The following is a 17,804-nucleotide window of genomic DNA, read 5'->3' as shown; positions in this document are numbered from 1 at the left end:
TATATGTATATGTATATGTGTGTGTGTGTGTGTGTGTGTGTGTGTGTGTGTGTGTGTGTATGTGTATATGTATATGTATATGTATATGTATTTCCAGAATTTAGGACTATGAGACATCAAAACAGAGATGTGCAGAAAAAAACTTGTGCAGTCTTGTGCAGAAAAAAATCTAAGCTTTGGCCAAACCAAAAGATTGGAGAACTAAAGAAAATGCTACCCAAATAAGGAAAAGTATTTTAGCCACAACTGGCCAAAGCAAATAATCTAAAAGCTGTCTACAATTCAGGGACATGTTGCTACTTCCTTCTTGTCCACATCTCCACAGATAGTAGCACAAAGTAAAATAAAATTCTGTTTAACACATGGGCTTTAAAATGCAACCTTTCGCTAAACTGGGCATGGGTGTGGCCAGCAGTTGACACATCCAGCCCGTGGGCTGGGAGTTTGATAACCCTGATATAGACACTGAGTTCCTTACTTGAAAAGGACACATATAATTGGAATATGGAGCATAAAGAAGTACAAAGCAAGGAAACTGAAATTGTCAGAACACAAATGAAACATGCTAAATGGAATGCCCTAGAAGTAAATATATGACAATGGATGAATTTAACTGGGATTATTACAGGAGTCCATATGAAATTGTTGGAAATGCAAAAAAGTCCCCGGAACATATTACCATCTCTGGTGGACATGTCCTAAGGCGAAAAAATATTGGGCTAAAATTAGAAGTTGGACAGAAGAGATAATTGGCCACAATGTGGACTTGAAACCAGAGACGTTTTTACTAGGGATATTAAGCAGAACCTACAGTAAAGAAATCTGATATTTGATTTTGCATATAATTACAGCTGCAAGGATAGTCTATGCACAGTCCTGGAAAAACGACAATGTACCAACAGAGGAAGAAATAATTAAGAAAATTCTGGACTGTGTGGAGATGGACAAATTAACGAAAGAAATAAAAGAAAAGGAAGATACATAATACTATCAAGTATGGAATAAGTGGTACGATTGATTCGAGATTTGGGAAAGTAAATGTGAATAAATGATGGAGAGGAGAATGTGACAAATGTGTAAAATATTGTAAATGAATAAAATTAGATATAAAGGGACGATAAAGATAATGATAATAAAGGATGGGAAAAATGGAGAATGTATAAAGTAGAAAGTAAGAGGAACGAAACTTATATGTAAAAAGAAACACATATTATGTGTTTGTGTTATGTACGTTGTGTTGTGTTGTTGTTGTAAAATCAATAAAAAAAAAGAAAGAATGGTAAGGCAATTACATTTGGAAAGGAAACTATATGCTTGACTATAATGTAATAAATGGTAGGCTCCTATCCATTAAAATAATAAATAGGTCCAAATATATTAAAATAATAGATATCCAATAAAAGGTTATGGATATTCTATGGATGAGAGGCATGCAAAGCTACAGAGTCATTCTCCACAAGCTGCTTCTGAATGGGCAGGAGAAGCTGTAGGTCTTTCAGAGATGCACTTATTGCTGCTCTTATCAAACCCAATCACTTTGCTGTTGCCATCCTCTTCTCTTTTCTCGCAGAAAAGCTCTATGGACTTTTCAAGGGAGCTGGGTCTTTATATAATATATTCAAACTATGTAATTACAGCCTGCTTACTTGGGCCTCAAATGAAAACTCTGGAGTTATTTGCTCCATGATCCATTAAGCATTTTCTCCAACACCAATGTTTTCAGCCTCTTTTCACATTCACCCTAACACCTTCCTTGATTTCGTTCTGTAGTTCCTCTGATTTCCTATCAAGTGGTTCCAGGCTTGCTTCAGAGCAATTCCTGATATTCTCGTTGAAAATGATAGCTATGTACTCAAGATCACGTTATAGAAACTGCTTGGCTTCCTTTTTTTCCCCAATTTAGCCTGACTTCCAACTTGAACATGAACAGTCTGTGAACAAATCTATAGTCAGTTTTTCTGGCCACATCTTTGCTGTTAGAATTGACTTCTTCTACCTCTTTTTACCAATAATAAATTTGATTTCTGAGCACTCAGTCTGAAGATCTCCTCTTCCCCCAGTGGTGGGATTCAGCCAGTTCGCACCACTTCGGGAGAACCGGTTAACTTTCTCGGCAGTTTGGAGAACTGGTTGTTGGAAGAAATCATCAGGGCAGAGAACCGGTTGTTAAATTATTTGAATCCCGCCACTGCCCTCCCCCCATCATTGTTGAAGAATGTGTTAGAAATCATTGGATTAGCAGAAATCAATAAGTCTTCTGCTCCATTTTGGTTTGCAAGGTCATATGAGCTAGTTAAGTTCTCCTCCTTACTATTTCCATCTTTAGCATTCTCGCAGCTAAAACAGCCCATTTTGCTTTCATATTCTGTTGATTTTAGGTTAAAAGTGACCATAACATTCATCAACCTGCTTTTCTTCTGCAGAAGAACTGAGTGGAGCAAAAACATGGATATTAAACACAAACAGAGGTTATCTGTAAAGTTTAATCCGTATTATTCATTCATTTATTGCTCTGGATACTTTGCAGAATACTTTGCTTATTTTTTCTTGTGTATGAAAATAATGCTATTTCTTCTTTGTTTTTTCATATCCTGGATAGTGAACATTATAAGGAGCCTTGGTGGCGCAGCGGACTAAAGTGCTGTTAATTAGTACTTAGCTGCCAGCTGCCTGCAATTACTGTGTGTTCAAATCTCACCAGGCTCAAGGTTGACTCAGCCTTCCATCCTTCCGAGGTAGGTAAAATGAGGACCCGGATTGTGGGGCAATAAGCTGACTTTGTATAAAAAAGAAAGCCCTACTAAGCAGGTATATACAAAAGTATGAAGGCTATTGCTTAACGCATTGTAAGCCGCCCTGAGTCTCCGGAGAAGGGCGGCATATAAATCGAACCAATCAATCAATCAATCAATCAATCAATCAATCAATCAATAAATACACAACATGGCCTTCTGACTTGAAAGTGTACAATTTCAGTTCATTTCAATCATTTCTTGGACTTTCTTGACCACGATGGTGTGGAGTAACTCATATCATCTTCATTGCACATCTAAACTTTGATATTGCACTTCCTATGGGGTTGCCCTTCAAAATGACTCAAAAATACTACATGAGGTAAAAGGAGTGGAAGGACTTTACCAGTGTGGCTCCCACATTATGACGTATTTTGCCTACAAAGGACATGAAACTTCCACCTTGCTTGCCTTTCCCAAGACATCAAAAGGCTCTTGGTGACGATGGTGGATCTGGGCTGTTTTTATAATGTATTACTTCGGAATTGTTACGCAGTTTCGTGGTTTTGTTCCTTTTGAGTTAAACGAAGTGGCGAAGTATAGAAATGTTTGTATAGCTCTCTGTAAATAAATACATCATGAGAGTAGCTGAACCCAATAAGTAGGGTAATTGTAATTGCTTGGCAATTATGGATCTCAACTCAAGGCACTGAATACGTGCACTGAATTTTTCAACACAACGCATACACAGGATTGTAACAGCACAATTTCATTTTCATCGCAAAAGACTCTAGCAGCAGGGGCTGAAGCAACATCCGCAGCAACTAAGAAATGCAGCCTAGGAGGTTCCCACGAGGGAGAATATCCTGGGGCCAAGACTGACTGAAATAAGGCCCTCAGCTCTTGTGATAGCTGCTAAACTAAATTTCATTAGGTAGGCAGGCTCTGTACTTCAGTTGTCTTCCTCTTCCTAAGGCTTAAGCTTTCACAGTCTCTTTAAATTATCTGTATCATGGCTTATTCTCTGTGTGTAATGGCTCCATATGAATACATTGCAAAGATGGGGCATGTCATTTTGCATGTCAAAGTTGTTATATAGATCTTTCTGTATTTCCAACATCCACAGCTAAGCATCTAGGCAGGGGTCTCCAAACTTGGCAACTTTGTGGACTTCAACTCCCAGAATTCCCCAGCCAGCTTAAAATGGCCAACTTTGGAGACCCCTAATCAGTGGTGGGTTCCTCCCGGTTCAGTCCGGTTCGGCCGAGCCGGTAGCGGTGACGATATGACATCACCGAACCAGTTCTCCCCCCCGCCCTCCCAACCCCCCACGTTATTCTTACCTTTTATTTGGTCCCACCCCCAATCTATTGCTCCCTCCTGAGTCCCAGCTGATGACTAGAGGGAAAAAAACTGTTTAAACTCTTGCCACGGGACTTCAAAGGGCCGTCCTACAGCTGATCAGTGTTAAAAGCAAACAAATGAGTCGGGTCGTAAGTGCGAGGACCTTCCAGAAATGACTCTGACCAGCTAGCACGCCCACCTAGTCACAAGACCTCCAAGCCACACCCACAAAATAAGCCACACCCACAGAACCGGTAGTAAAAAAATTTAGAACCCACCCCTGCCCCTGATCTAGGGTAAATAGAACTGTGAAAAAACTTCAGCACAAGACCTTGGAGAGCTACTAGTAGAAGTAGCCAGTGTAATTTGATTTAATATAAGATTTCTTACCATATTTTTCTGCGTATAAAACGCTCTGGACTATAAAACACACCTACCTTTTTTGGTGACAAAAACAAGAAAAAGAAATCTGCCTCTGCCTCCCAGCAATTTTGCCTCATTGCAGCAAACAGCCTGCTTTACTTTAATTTTCGTTTTCAGCATAGCTTGATTAGCACAAGGAAAAAAATCTGCTCTCAGCAATTTATCTCCTTGAAGCAAGCAGCAGAGGCCCGCGCAAAACAGCTGAGAACAAAACAGTTGAGAGTCGGGAGGCCGATCCAATCGTGCTAATCCTAACTTGTGCTAATTAGACTGTGCTGAAGCTGAAACGAGCTGTTTCTTCTTGCTGCTTGCTGCAAGGAGGTGAACTGCTGGGAGGCAGAGGCCAAAGGGTGGGGGCCAGTGGGTGAGCGGGGCTACATTCTGTGTATAAGACGCACCTAAATTTTCACCCCCTTTTAGGGGGAAAAAAAGGTGCGTCTTATACTCTGAAAAATACGGCATATCTTTTCTCGGTGATTTCCAGAGACTGTTCTGCACACACTGAGAATTTTGCTGAATAGTCTCCCCAGCTGAAGCCATTCTTCAACTGCAGTGAAGGAAGCTATATTTTAATTCAACAGAATCAGATCACAGAAGGTCTGGGATGCAATGAAACAACATAGCACCTCGTCTGCTTCATTAAAAATACAAAGCATACTATTTATGCAGGTGGAGGACTTGGCAAGGCTTTGCTTCTCCTCAGGGCAAACAATCTAAAATTTGATTCCTATGCTGATTATTCTTTTTACTGGCATTATTAGTTTGCATAGCCCTTAGAGTCCGCTGAAATCCAAATTTCCTCCTAAAATGGCTAACTGTCCTAACTTGGACCATTAAATAATTTGTGCCTTTTCTGTTTCATGGCTGCCTAAATTTCATCCAGAACAGATTTCCATTCCTCTCAGGGAAATGGGCAAATTTCTTATCTGTTTATAGAGGAGAATATATTAAATAAATCTCGTTCAGCAACAGGAAGTGGAGGATTTTCAGTTTTCTATCACGTGCTCAGCTGTCCAATTTCTCTTCCCAGAAACCAGGATCCATATTATTGATCTAATAACTGTGCACTAACAAATACTAAACCTTGTTTATGGAACAGATGCTAGTAATTAAAATGCAAGTCTTTTTTTTTAATGAACAATCCAGCTTGTTTGATGTCAGCTTTTAAGTAAAATAGGGCATTCCTGTGATCGATACTTAATGCAACAGAAATAGAAATGATTTGCAAGGCATAATGGAAGCTACATTAAAAAACCTCTTTATATAAACATGAATATAAATAGGATACTAGATGCACTCGTCTGGCTGATGATCTTAACTGGGGCTTATTTTTGGGGTAGGGTTTATATTACGAGCATCCTGAAAAATCATGTTGGGACTTATTTTCCAGTTGGGTCTTATTTTCGGGGAAACATGTTAATTCCTCAGTTTATGCATATACCTGGATATCTTTGTTTTCTCATATAAAGGTGATTTTGTGGAATCCCAGAATGCTACAAAGAAACCCTGAATTGTTTGGGGTGGGGTGAGAACAAATTTAATATGAGAAATGTGGAAAACAGTTCCATGTCATTCTAAAAGCAAATGTGAATAAGGCCATGAAGGGTGATGTCCACTGACTAAGTGGATGGCTATATGCTTGAAACAGCTGAAAGCAGCCAATAGGAGTTGGAGTGCTGACCGTGCTGTCATCACCACAGTCACCTCTGAGCTATCAAAATCATGTGAAATGGCGAAGTTTGTATTTGGAAAAGATGGAAATAGGCCAAAACATACCGACTTAGATGGCCTCCAACTCAGGGGTGGGTTCTAAAATTTGTTACTACCGGTTCTGTGGGCGTTGCTTATTTTGTGGGCGTGGCTTGATGGTCATGTGACAATTATTTAGGATTTAGCAGAGGTACTGGTCTACCAGGTTTTTAACTGCTTGCAGAGCTGTACCGATCTACCCATTTAATTTTGCAGGCACTGATCTACTCATGTATTTTTTCAGGGACTGGTCTACCCATTTATTTTTGCAGGCACCAATCTACTCATTTGTTTTCTTTTAACATTGATCAGCTCTAGGGCGGCCCTTTGAAGCCCCACAGCAAGAGTTTAAACAGTTTTTTTTCCTCTAGCCATCAGCTGGGACTCAGGAGGCAGCAATAGATTGGGGGTGGGACCAAATAAAAGGTAAGAATAAAGCGGGGGGAGGGCGGGGAGCGGCAGAACCGGTTCGATGATGTCATATCGTCACTGCTACCGGCTCAGCGGAACTGGGCGGAACCGGGAGGAACCCACCACTGCTCCAACTCTGGTTGAGGAATGAGATAGAGGCAGCACATCAGCACAAGTCCTTAAAGAACAGTTAGCAAAGCATCTCTGGCCTACAGCCATTAATTAATTAATCGGATTTTTATTCTGCCCAGCTCACCTAAGAGAGCCGGTTTGGTCTAACAGTTAAGATAGTAAGTAGAAAGCAAGAGACCATGAGTTCAACTCCTGCCTCAGCCATGAAAGCCATCTAGATCAGAGGTCTCCAACCTTGGCAACTTTAAGACTTGTGGACTTCAACTCCCAGAATTCCTCAGCCAGTTGGCTAAGGAATTCTGGGAGTTGAAGTCCACAAGTCTTAAAGTTGCCAAGGTTGGAGACACTTGATTTAGATGATCTTGGGCCAGTTGTTCTCTCTCAGTCCAACTCACCTCACAGGGTTGTTGTTGAGGGAAAAGTAGGAGGAGGAAAGTGTGTTGGAGATGTTCGCTGCTTTGAGTTATAAAATAATACAGGTGGGAAACAAGCAAATAAATAAATAACAACAATGTGTGGATAAGCCTTTAGAAAAAAGTCTAAGTGTTTCACTTTCTAACTCATAACATTTTTAATTACAACTGGAAGTGTGAAATTGAACTTAAGCCTAGCCACACATATTTAAAATTGTGTTTCTAAACTAATCTGGACCCAGATTCCTTTTTAGAATGCTCAAAATTCCCTGTTCAAAAGAGTAATTCCATTAGTCCTTTCTTGATAGGCCAACAACATGGAACATTCACATAGAACTGGGGCAGGAAAAAAAGGTAATAGCTGCAACAGCATGAATTATGCAAATGATATTTATATTATTTAAAATCTGCCTGCTTTATAATTCAGTGAGATATCTTTCCACTGTCTGAAAAAGTCTGCAGCAGCTTTGGGAAAATTGTAGCATATGCTACGGCACAAGAAAAACAAAACTTCTCTGTGCCGAAATTGAATGAATGTGCTTCATATGATATCACAAACGCATGAAGTTTATTGCAAACATTGTGCACACTTGGTGACAGGATAAGATGCTGCCTGGTGCTGAGAACACAAAATTGGGACAGACAATAGCCAGTGGGGTGCAGTAGTTACAGGAGTGGAGAGATCTAAATTCAAGTCCCCCTGTTGTAGTCCGCCAGCAGCCTGGGAGCTGGCAGCGGAGTTGGACAGTGAGGAGGCTGGGGAGGACAATGGGCCAGTCCTGGAGTCAGGGAAAGGCCCGGACGAGGGCTCTGCATCGGAGGCAGAGATGGGGTCAGGGCCATCTGGAAGTGATGCGCAGACTCCAGAGCCTCCAGAAGCGGATAGCAGAGAGGCAGAGGAACAGAAGGAGCCTGTTCCTAGTGCACGCATGCGAAGAGCTGCCAGAAGGCAAGAGCAACTAAAGCAAAAAGGATGACTTGGGAGTAAGGCCAGGAGATGATTGGCCCCTCCCAGAAGGGTTAAAAGAGCAGCAATGGCTCTTGGGATCTTTGTAGGAAAGCAACGTTGCTACATCTTGTTTCTTGTCAGCATCTCTTGCTTCTGAACTTTTGCCAATAAAAGCCTTTGGCAGAGTGCCAAATAAGACAAAGGTTGGTGATAAGGCCGAAGGCCTGTTTATGAAGAATTTGTTTTGAAATTAATTTGGACTAAGCTGAGAATGAAGTAATTCTCAGCTGTTCTAATAAAATATGTTTGTTCTGATTGTGTCTGGTAATAACTACTTGGACCTAGGTTGCAACACCCCCTTCACTACGGAAGCTCATAGTACTTCTGCACCAATCAACAACCTATCTGGGAGGGTTGATGGAGGTCAGGGGTGTCAAACTCAATTTCATTGAAGCCCTCATCAGGGTTGTGTTTGGCGTGACCAGGGTGGGTGTGGCCAGCTTGACATCACTCGTGTCAGGGACGCCTGTGGTGACCCAAGCACTCTGCTAGCAAAAACAGACTCCTGAACTCTGTTTTCGGCTGGGACGGCCTCCTGCAATCCTCTGCCAGTGAAAATGGAGCTCGGGAGAGTTGCGCCTAGCCTTACAAGCTCCATTTTCTCTGGCAGAGGCACCGCGGGCTGGTCCTTCGCTGTTTCTAGGGTGGCCCCGCGGGCCAGATCTAAGCACGCTGCAGGCCAGATCCAGCCCATGAGCCTTGAGTTTGACATCCCTGATGTAGATGAAAAAAAGGGCAGAATATTATGTATATTGTCTTGAGCTAGTGTACAAAAGAGACATAAATCTAATAAACAAAGAAACAAACAAAATATTTAATACCAAATGCTGTGCTAAAATCCTTTTCAAGTGTAAATATAATGATTGAAATATTTTTAATTGTATATTGTGATGAAAGCAGAAATGACTAAATTGTGGTTTGGAGGAACATATGGGGGAAAACTATTTAGTTTATTAGGAGAGTTTAAGATTTGAATATGAGTAATATATGGGGAAAGCTTTATTTAACTAGGGAAACTGTAATAATTGAAATATTTTTAATTGTATATTTTGGTGAAAGCAGAAATGGTTAAGTTGTGGTTTGGAGGAACATATGGGGAAAATTATTTGGTTTTTTATTATCATGTAAACATAATTGATTTGTAAGAAATTGAATTGTATGGAAATAATTGGAATATTCATGTTCATGCTGATTAATATACAAAGGGAAAAAAGATAGTTATATAACTGATTTATATTAAAATGTTGGATCTGTATTATCAAAGGAAATGTATGTTATAAAATAAGCAGGTTTATTATTTCTATAAGAATTGAACAATTGTAGCACTACATAATTAATTAATTTGAGGATAGACATAAAAATAGATAACAATAGGAAGGGGTATAATATAGAATAGAAGGGAAAAACTGAATTTGGTTAAGATTGGAGATGAGAATGACGGGTAATATTGGTTCTTAAAAAAATAGATGAAAAATAAATATGGCAAAAAGGAAATATAGAAATTGTACATTTAAGTGAAATGACTAAACATTGTCTAAATTTGTGAACCGGCCAAATATTCTGTTCAAAGAAAATACATTGTATGTTTGTATGTGTGTTTGTCTAAAAAATAAAAAAAAACTTTACAAAAAAATCCTTTTCAAGTGCAGTCCACCTTAATTTATCTTAAAGAGTACCAGGGAGAAAGAGTTTAGGGGACATCCACAAAGTTACCATGAGCTACAATGCAATCATGGTAATCCTGTTTGCCAGTTGGTGCAGAGAAGCTAAAGACTGAGGTAGAACCAAGCCAGTGACAAGTACTGAAACCCTAGAAATTAAAATAAGAGGATTCTTTCTAAAATATTTTCCTTAATTGGATTATTGCCAAAATAAGTGCAACCCCCCCCCCCACAGCTCAGGAATACATATTCAGCAACAGCCAATTAATATGGTAGTCACTTTCTAGTTTTTAAACACATAAATATATCCCATATACAAATATATCCCATATATACAAAAACAGCGTTCCATGCGCCTTTGGCGTTTAGTCATGCCGGCCACATGACCATGGAGATGTCTTCGGACAGCGCTGGCTCTTTGGCTTTGAAACGGAGATGAGCATCGTCCCCTAGAGTCGGGAACGACTAGCACATATGTGTGAGGGGAACCTTTACATTTTTATACAAAATTCACTGGATACAGAAAGCTAACACATTAGTAGTATAGATTGACTCTGCTGAGATATGGTGCTTCTGTAGACAAAGAGCATTAATGTCTACTTATATTATTTACTGCAAACTACCTAGAATTAGACAGTCAGTTAGATGGATATCTGCTTATAGATTGTAAATGTTATACTGTTGAACTGTTTCATAATAAATTGAAGAATCATTTCATGAAGGGTTTTTAAATATTCAGAATATCACAAAACCTGTTCTTTCTAACATCTGGTAAAAGTGAATATAATTATTTTATTTTCCTTTGGGAAAATGTTAATTACCTTTATCAAGAGATGCTCCAGCCATGTGGTAGAAACTTAAAGCTGTATCAACGTCATTTATGTTTTTCAGGAATGTAAAGAAGTTTTCTACTTCCTCAAATGTGAGTCCCTGCAGTGAAGATGAAGAAAACAACACATTTAAAGGAGAAAAAAATAACAATTCAAAGACAAGGAAACTGTCAATGTGTAAATTCACACAGACTATTTTATATTTGCAATCCATTTTTGACTTAGTTATCTTCTTCTGGTATATGAATCTGGGCTATTTTTCTGGGATAATCACCATCTTTACTATAACAATATAATCAGCTTCACTTTAGCTCAAATGTTAGCCAATTTTACCAATCCATCAGATCAATACAAATGGCCTCTGGTTTTTAGCAATGGAGGAAATGAAGAGTTTGTTTATTCCTCTAGAAAATTTGAAATATTTCGCTGTCAGCTTATTGTATGTCAAAGCATTTACAGATTGAACTATGAACTAGCATGTTTCTTACCTGCTGTTCCTAATTAATTGGATAGCTCTGCAGACAAGGTACTGTAATTTAACACCAGCTGTCTGCAATTAAAGTAAGTTCGAATCTTGCCAGGCTCAAGGTTGACTCAGCCTTCCATCCTTTCTAAGGTAGGTAAATTGAGGACCCAGTTTGTGGGGGCAATAAGCTGACTTTGTATAAATATACAAAAGTATGAAGGCTATTGCTTAACGCACTGTAAGCTGCCCTGAGTCTCCAGAGAAGGGCGGCATATAAATCAAATTAAAAAAAGAAAAATTCTAACTATGGTTGGATATTATATACTTATTTATTTTATATTTCATGTTTCTTAACTACCCATCTCTCCCAGATTAGATATCCTTTCTGTCTACTTATATTATTTTCTATTAGGAATAGAAGAGCAATTTATTCTATTCTATTCTGTTTGGTAAACATTTTTATATCAACTAACGGCCCTTGCATGTTTACGCTTTCATGTATCAGAAGGTATTTACTACAGTAGGATCCATTTTATACTACTGAAACATCATTTGCCAGAAGTGCTTATTCTAGGAAGAAAATCTACAAAAATGTGCATTTTTAATGTAAAGGATACCTGCCACCTGCCTTAGGAAAAGAATGGTGGCGCCAAAATAGGAGTATCTAAAAATGAAAATGACAAAGTGCAAATAGGCAAAAAAACAATGAAAAGCAAATTAGTAAGCCCAACAGAAGTAACATTTTAATGACTCATTTGATTGTGCTGGATAGAATAGAAAAGCAATTTCCCAGTTTGTAATCAATTTGCCGTATATAGCCATACTGCACTATGTTGCTTGCAAGATTAAATTATGCTAAAAATGGAATAGGCAGGTTTAACACAAAACACATTTGCTATGCACATATTCTTCTGGAACAGCTTTTTTTCAAGGAAAAAATATCCAGCCAAAAGCAGGAATAATTAAGTCTGATTTTCAGCAAGCAGGTTCCGCAGTAGATGACTTATCTAGTTTTATAGCTTTCAAGAAGGAAGCAGTAAAAAGTTTGCTCTACAATTTGAACACAAACTGCTACTCTTGAATCCTTTCTACGGATATTCAAATCTATTAAAGAAACACTACGTTCTAAACAAGTGCTAACAAAGCAAGCTACCAGTATGGAACTATGATTTGTATTCATTGTCTCGGATACTGTATAATGCAATTTATAAGTCTCCTTGTCGACATGCAAATATTCAATCATTTTCCCCTTGCTTGATGAAAATGAGCAGTTGCTGTGGCGTTGTGAAGATTAATAGCCAGTAAGCATGTCAGTTGTGCAATGCCAATTAGAAAAAGAGGCCACATTGTTTTGCTTTTTTATATGGGAATTCTATTTCTCCAATCAGTGTTCCAAATGACAAGCATAGCAACCGTCTGATTAAGATATTCAAAGTTCTAAATAATTACTTTATTTGTTCCAAATGACAAGCATAGCAACCGTCTGATTAAGATATTCAAAGTTCTAAATAATTACTTTATTTGTACAGTGGTTAGTGAAGATCTATGATGGAGATAAGTCAAGATATATTTGAATCCATGTCCTGGAGCCAGAGGTGGTATTCAGCAGGTTCTGACCGGTTCTGGAGAACCGGTAGTGGAAATTTTAAGTAGTTCGGAGAACCGGTAAATACCACCTCTGACTGGCCCGCCCCCATCTATTCTCTGCCTCTCGAGTCCCAGCTGATCAGGAGGAAATGGGGATTTTGCAGTAACCTTCCCCTGGATTGGAGAGGGAATGGAGAATTTACAGTATCCTTCCCCTGGAGTGGGTTGGGAATGGAGATTTTGCAGTATCCTTCCCCTGCCACACCCACCAAGCCATGCCCACCAAACCATGCCATGCCCACCAAGCCATGCTCACAGAACCGGTAGTAAAAATTTTTGAATCCCACCAGTGCCTGGAGCCCTTGAGTCACAGAGAGAAATAAAAAATAGGTGTTGAATCTGAACTTTTAGAGGATGCAGGATAAAACCTGTGCTTGAAGAGACAGAAACAGCGCTTAGTGTTTTAAGAATAGATAGTACATTGTAGAGTAGGGATTTTAGCAGGGGACTACAAGATGAGAGCAAAAACGTTGAACTTTCTTTCCATCCTTGATTTAAAGAAAATCACATTTTCTTGCCGACAATTAATTTTAGGGGGGAAAATGCCCGACTGATGTAATTTGCATGAAAATTGGAATTCCTGAAATTGATGTAGGAGATGTCTAGGCTGAGACAGAAGGCGGAGTCAAATGCATCATCAGTTTAGAGTTGCTACCCTTCCATAAGAGACCTAAGTCCAGTTCCCCTTGAATTCTACATATAATTAAGGCAAAATTAGGTTTGGTCCTATATTATCTAAATCAGTGTTTCTTAACTTTGGAAACTTTAAGATATGGAGAATTCTGGGAGGCAAAACAAAGCAAAAAAATAGGCCCTGTCCTTTGTGCTTTGTAATCAAAACATGGGATAAGATATTAAAGTATCAATTAAGGAGAAATGTGATTATACAAAAGAGAGGAAATTTCTGATAAAAAAAAAACCAAGCAGAGAAAATACAACAATTTCAGTAAGTTTTAGGCATCTGGATTAACTGCTGTAAAGGAATTTAGAGATGATTCTGGACTGAAACCACTGCTAAGGGGGAAGCAAAGAACATGCCATTAAAGGAGAAACTTGGAGAAGCGATGTCACAGTCCAATATTTGAAAGAAAGGTGAGAGAGAATTTCAAGATAACTCCGCCTTGATTTTGTTTGGTATAAAGATGAAACAGACAGAAACTCAAGACTGGCTTTCAAGACTGACGTCAGCCCTTCAAGGTAGGCCGGTTCAAGAAAAAGACACATCAGGGACTTCAGGAATGCTACTTTATTGTTGCATCATCAACAACTAACCAATGACTTAGTGTATTTCTTCCCTCTCCTTTTACAGTCCTTTCATATCTTCCTCAAGGCCATCTGTAAACTCCTTTACAACCGGAACAGAAATTTAATAGCAAGGATGACTTCCAAGTACTAGCTGATAATGAATGAGTTCACATTATCTTCACAGCTAAAGCACACAGAGCATGTCAATGGTAAAAATGACTTACATAAGTTGCTCAAGAGAAGATCATCTTTCTTACAAGCTATTAATAAAGCACAGTTCACAGAAAACTGCTAGGAATCAGAGAAACACTTTTAATGGCATTACAAAGTTAAATGGACTTGCTGGAGAACTGATTTATCTGAACATTTGAGTTGTCCAGTCAGGATTTAAAAGAAGCCATTTTTGCCCTGAATATATCACTGCAAAACTATTCAGGCTAAGAGAGATTGGATAGAAGGATATATTGCAGTCATTCTAAGTGTCTACTAGCTTGATCCGATAATCTCCAAACTGCCTGATAGCAGTCCAGCAAATTCAGCTTGTGCTGGCAGTCATTTTGATAACTGGAGCTACAGGCCAAGATATCTTTAAAAAAACTCCAATGTTGGTTAAATTGGAAGCAATCTGATTTATGCCCTTTTCTATTGCACCTGTAAGTTTGGCATGCTTGCTTGTCAAATATATACCTTTACCTTTTCTTGCAAATATATACTTCAGAGCACACTGTGATTAGATAATATGGAGGTTAACCTATGGAGTTAAATGCGTCTCCTGCTGTAGGAATCCCTGCAGCAAGAGACACTTGTGTAATTGAGAGACAATGTGTCTCTTGCTGTTCGAATCCCTAGTGCCATGTAACGGAGTGAGTTCCCGTTACTTGTCCCAGCTTCTGCCAACCTAGCAGTTCAAAAGCACGTAAATAATGCAAGTGGAAAAACAGGGACCACCTTTGGTGGGAAGGTAACAGCGTTTCGTGAGACTTTGGCGTTTAGTCATGCTGACCACATGACCACAGAGACGTCTTTGGACAGTGCTGACTCTTCGGCTTTGAAACAGAGATGAGTACTGCCCCCTGGAGTCGGGAATGACTAGCACATATGTGCGAGGGGAACCTTTACCTTTACCTTGCTGTAGGAAGGAATTGCCTTTGGGTGTTTTTTCAAGCAGAGTTCCGGGGATTCTTTAATGAGATTTTTTTTAAAAAAAAATGGTGATCACAAGATGCTGCTTAAGAGTCTGCCCTTATAGGGAAAATTTATACAAAGTCAGAATGTTTTCAATAGTGAGAGGGTCAATTAAAAACTGAGTGGGTATCCTACAATATATCAGAAATTCAGACTCAGCAATATGGAAAGATGCCTCAGGGTACCATGCGCAGACAAATCCATTGTGAAAAGTCACTCTGAAGTAGAAATGCAAAAAAAAAAAAAAAAATCCCCACCATCTTGGACTAATTCTCAGCCTTTGTTTTAATACTCAGACTGCAATCATATTTTTCCTGGGAATATTTGAACATGGTGTGAGTTGCTTCTGAATAAACATGTTTAGGGTTACACTATTCATGGATTCAACTTCTACTATACTTAATGATTTCTCTCCCTCACCTTCTCTTTCATTCTAAATTTATAGATCAACTCCTAACTCACTCCCATGGCTACTGAAAAGTAAATATTCTCAGGGCAGAAAAGAAAAACAGACATTTAGAATATCAAACTAAATATAAAATATGTGTGTAAATAAATAGGTTTAGGCCAGGATAGGAAAAAAAAACAAAACTATTTTCTCCAAGAAGTATTCCACTTAATATCAAACCACAAACTGCTTTCCTTTAATTTTAACATTTTAATATCCTGACTCTGGTAAAGAATAAGTTGTAATTTCTTCTGTGTGACACCCTTCTAGTACATTGGTTTTCTCTTATTGAGGCTAAACATACAGTATCTAACTCCTCTCTCTTCACAGGGCTCAAGTTTCTGTTTTCCTGACCATCTTTTCTGCCCTTTTCTGAATCAGTTACAGTTCTTCTGAATTAGAGGTGTGGAAAATACAAACCTTTTCAAGCTTGAAATAGGCTTTTTCAATGAGTCAGGAAGTGTTTTAAGCTTGGAACAAGCCTGATTTGAGATTGAAGCATTCACAATAGTTAAAACAACTGCTTCAGACTTAACTTTCTGCACATCGTTATGCTGCACTTCTCTTAAATGTGGTATCTGACTAAAGCAGAATAAAATGGAACAATGACTTCCGATGCATTGGAAGCAATACTTTTGTAGATGTACTCTAAAATTTCACTTGCCTTTCTGAAGATTACATGACCCCGCTGATTCAATCAGCCTGCAATCAACTGCCAGTAGTGCTTGACTTACAACCATTCATTTAGTGACAGTTCAAAATTATAACGGCACTGAAAAAAATGATTTATGATGGTTTTTCACACTTACAACCATTTTAGCATCCCCACGGTCATGTAATCAAAATTTAGATGCTTGGCAACTGGCGTGTATTTACGATGGTTGCAGGTCCCTGGCTCACCTGTTGTTACCTTCTCACAAGCAAAGTCAATGGGGAAGCCAGATTCACTTAACAACGGTGTTACTAACTGAACAACAGTAATGACTCAGTTAACAACTGTGGCAAGAAATGCCGTAAAACGGGGCAAAATTCCCTTAACAAATGTCTCACTTAGCAACAGAAATTTGGGGCTCAATTGTGGTTATAACTCGAGGATTATCTGTATTACTCCAATACCTTTTTCGCAAGTACTGTAACTAAGTCAGATCATCACTATATGTTCCTTAAATGAAGAAATTTTCATCTGTCAATCAAAATCATTCTCAATTTTATTTCTGTTTTATTCACATAATAACCATCCCATCCGATTTATGCTACCTGCAACCTTGATCACTATTTCCTTCATTGAATCTTCCTCAAGGAAGAATGAATCTTGAATCTTGTAATAAAAATATTGAAAGACTGTAAGCTCCATTTGTGATCCTTCAGATACTCCACTCCAAATATTTACTTCTAGCTTAGTGAATAACTTAAGAGCAGTCTTTGAGTATGGCTTGAGGCCAGCTATGTACCCACATACGTAATTGCTATGTGTCTAACTAACCTGTAACTGGTTTGCTTATCAAACTATTTTGAACTGATTTGTCAAACGCTTTGCTAAAATCCAAACTAAAGATGTCTTTTCAATTCAAGCATGTTTATTCAAAGGGCAGTGCAGGTCTTTTAGCTCGCTTTCATTCCTGCAGTGCCATTAATCTTTTTCCTCTCAACTTTATGAACCCAGTTTCCATAATATTTTTTCCTAGCATAAGTGTGCATTTAAATTGCAAATTTCCTAGCCACAATGACAATTAACTCAAGGCCACAGAAATAAATTATACATCTTTTCCCTGGTTAAACTGGGGATCAAGGATCTCAGATGAGCATATTGTTACAAGTGATTGTTTTTTTCCTTGTTTCTAACCTTTGACTTCTTTATAATGATAGGTCAATGTTTCTTCTAGCATTGAATATCCCAACAATAGTAACTTAACAGAATACCAGAGTTGGAAGGGCCCTTGGAGGTCTTCTAGTCCAACCCCCTGCACAAGCAGGAGACCCTATACCAGTGGTGAAATCTAAAATTTATTACTACCGGTTCTGTGGACGTGGCTTGGTGGGGGGCTAATGTGACTGGGTGGGCGTGGCCAATTTTTTTTTCTTTTAAAACCATTTTTTTTACAACTTCTT

The 17,804-nt window shown here is 38.7% G+C and overlaps 1 protein-coding gene across 2 annotated transcripts in view; it reads right to left on the bottom strand.

The window, feature by feature from the left end:
- The window catches only part of MICU1 (mitochondrial calcium uptake 1), a 167,604-nt gene that overhangs the window by 27,678 nt on the left and 122,122 nt on the right, over window positions 1–17,804 (bottom strand). For both annotated transcript variants that reach the window (XM_070945103.1, XM_070945104.1), the window contains one exon: window positions 10,696–10,804. In XM_070945103.1, the coding sequence (XP_070801204.1) occupies window positions 10,696–10,804 (109 nt within the window). The remainder of the gene's footprint in view (window positions 1–10,695; window positions 10,805–17,804) is intronic.

Source organism: Pituophis catenifer, unplaced genomic scaffold, assembly GCF_029215685.1.
Source record: "Pituophis catenifer annectens isolate HBS135680 unplaced genomic scaffold, rPitCat1.0.hap2 SCAF_6, whole genome shotgun sequence".
NCBI lineage: Eukaryota > Metazoa > Chordata > Lepidosauria > Squamata > Colubridae > Pituophis > Pituophis catenifer.
This window is presented reverse-complemented; position numbering and strand designations above follow the sequence as displayed.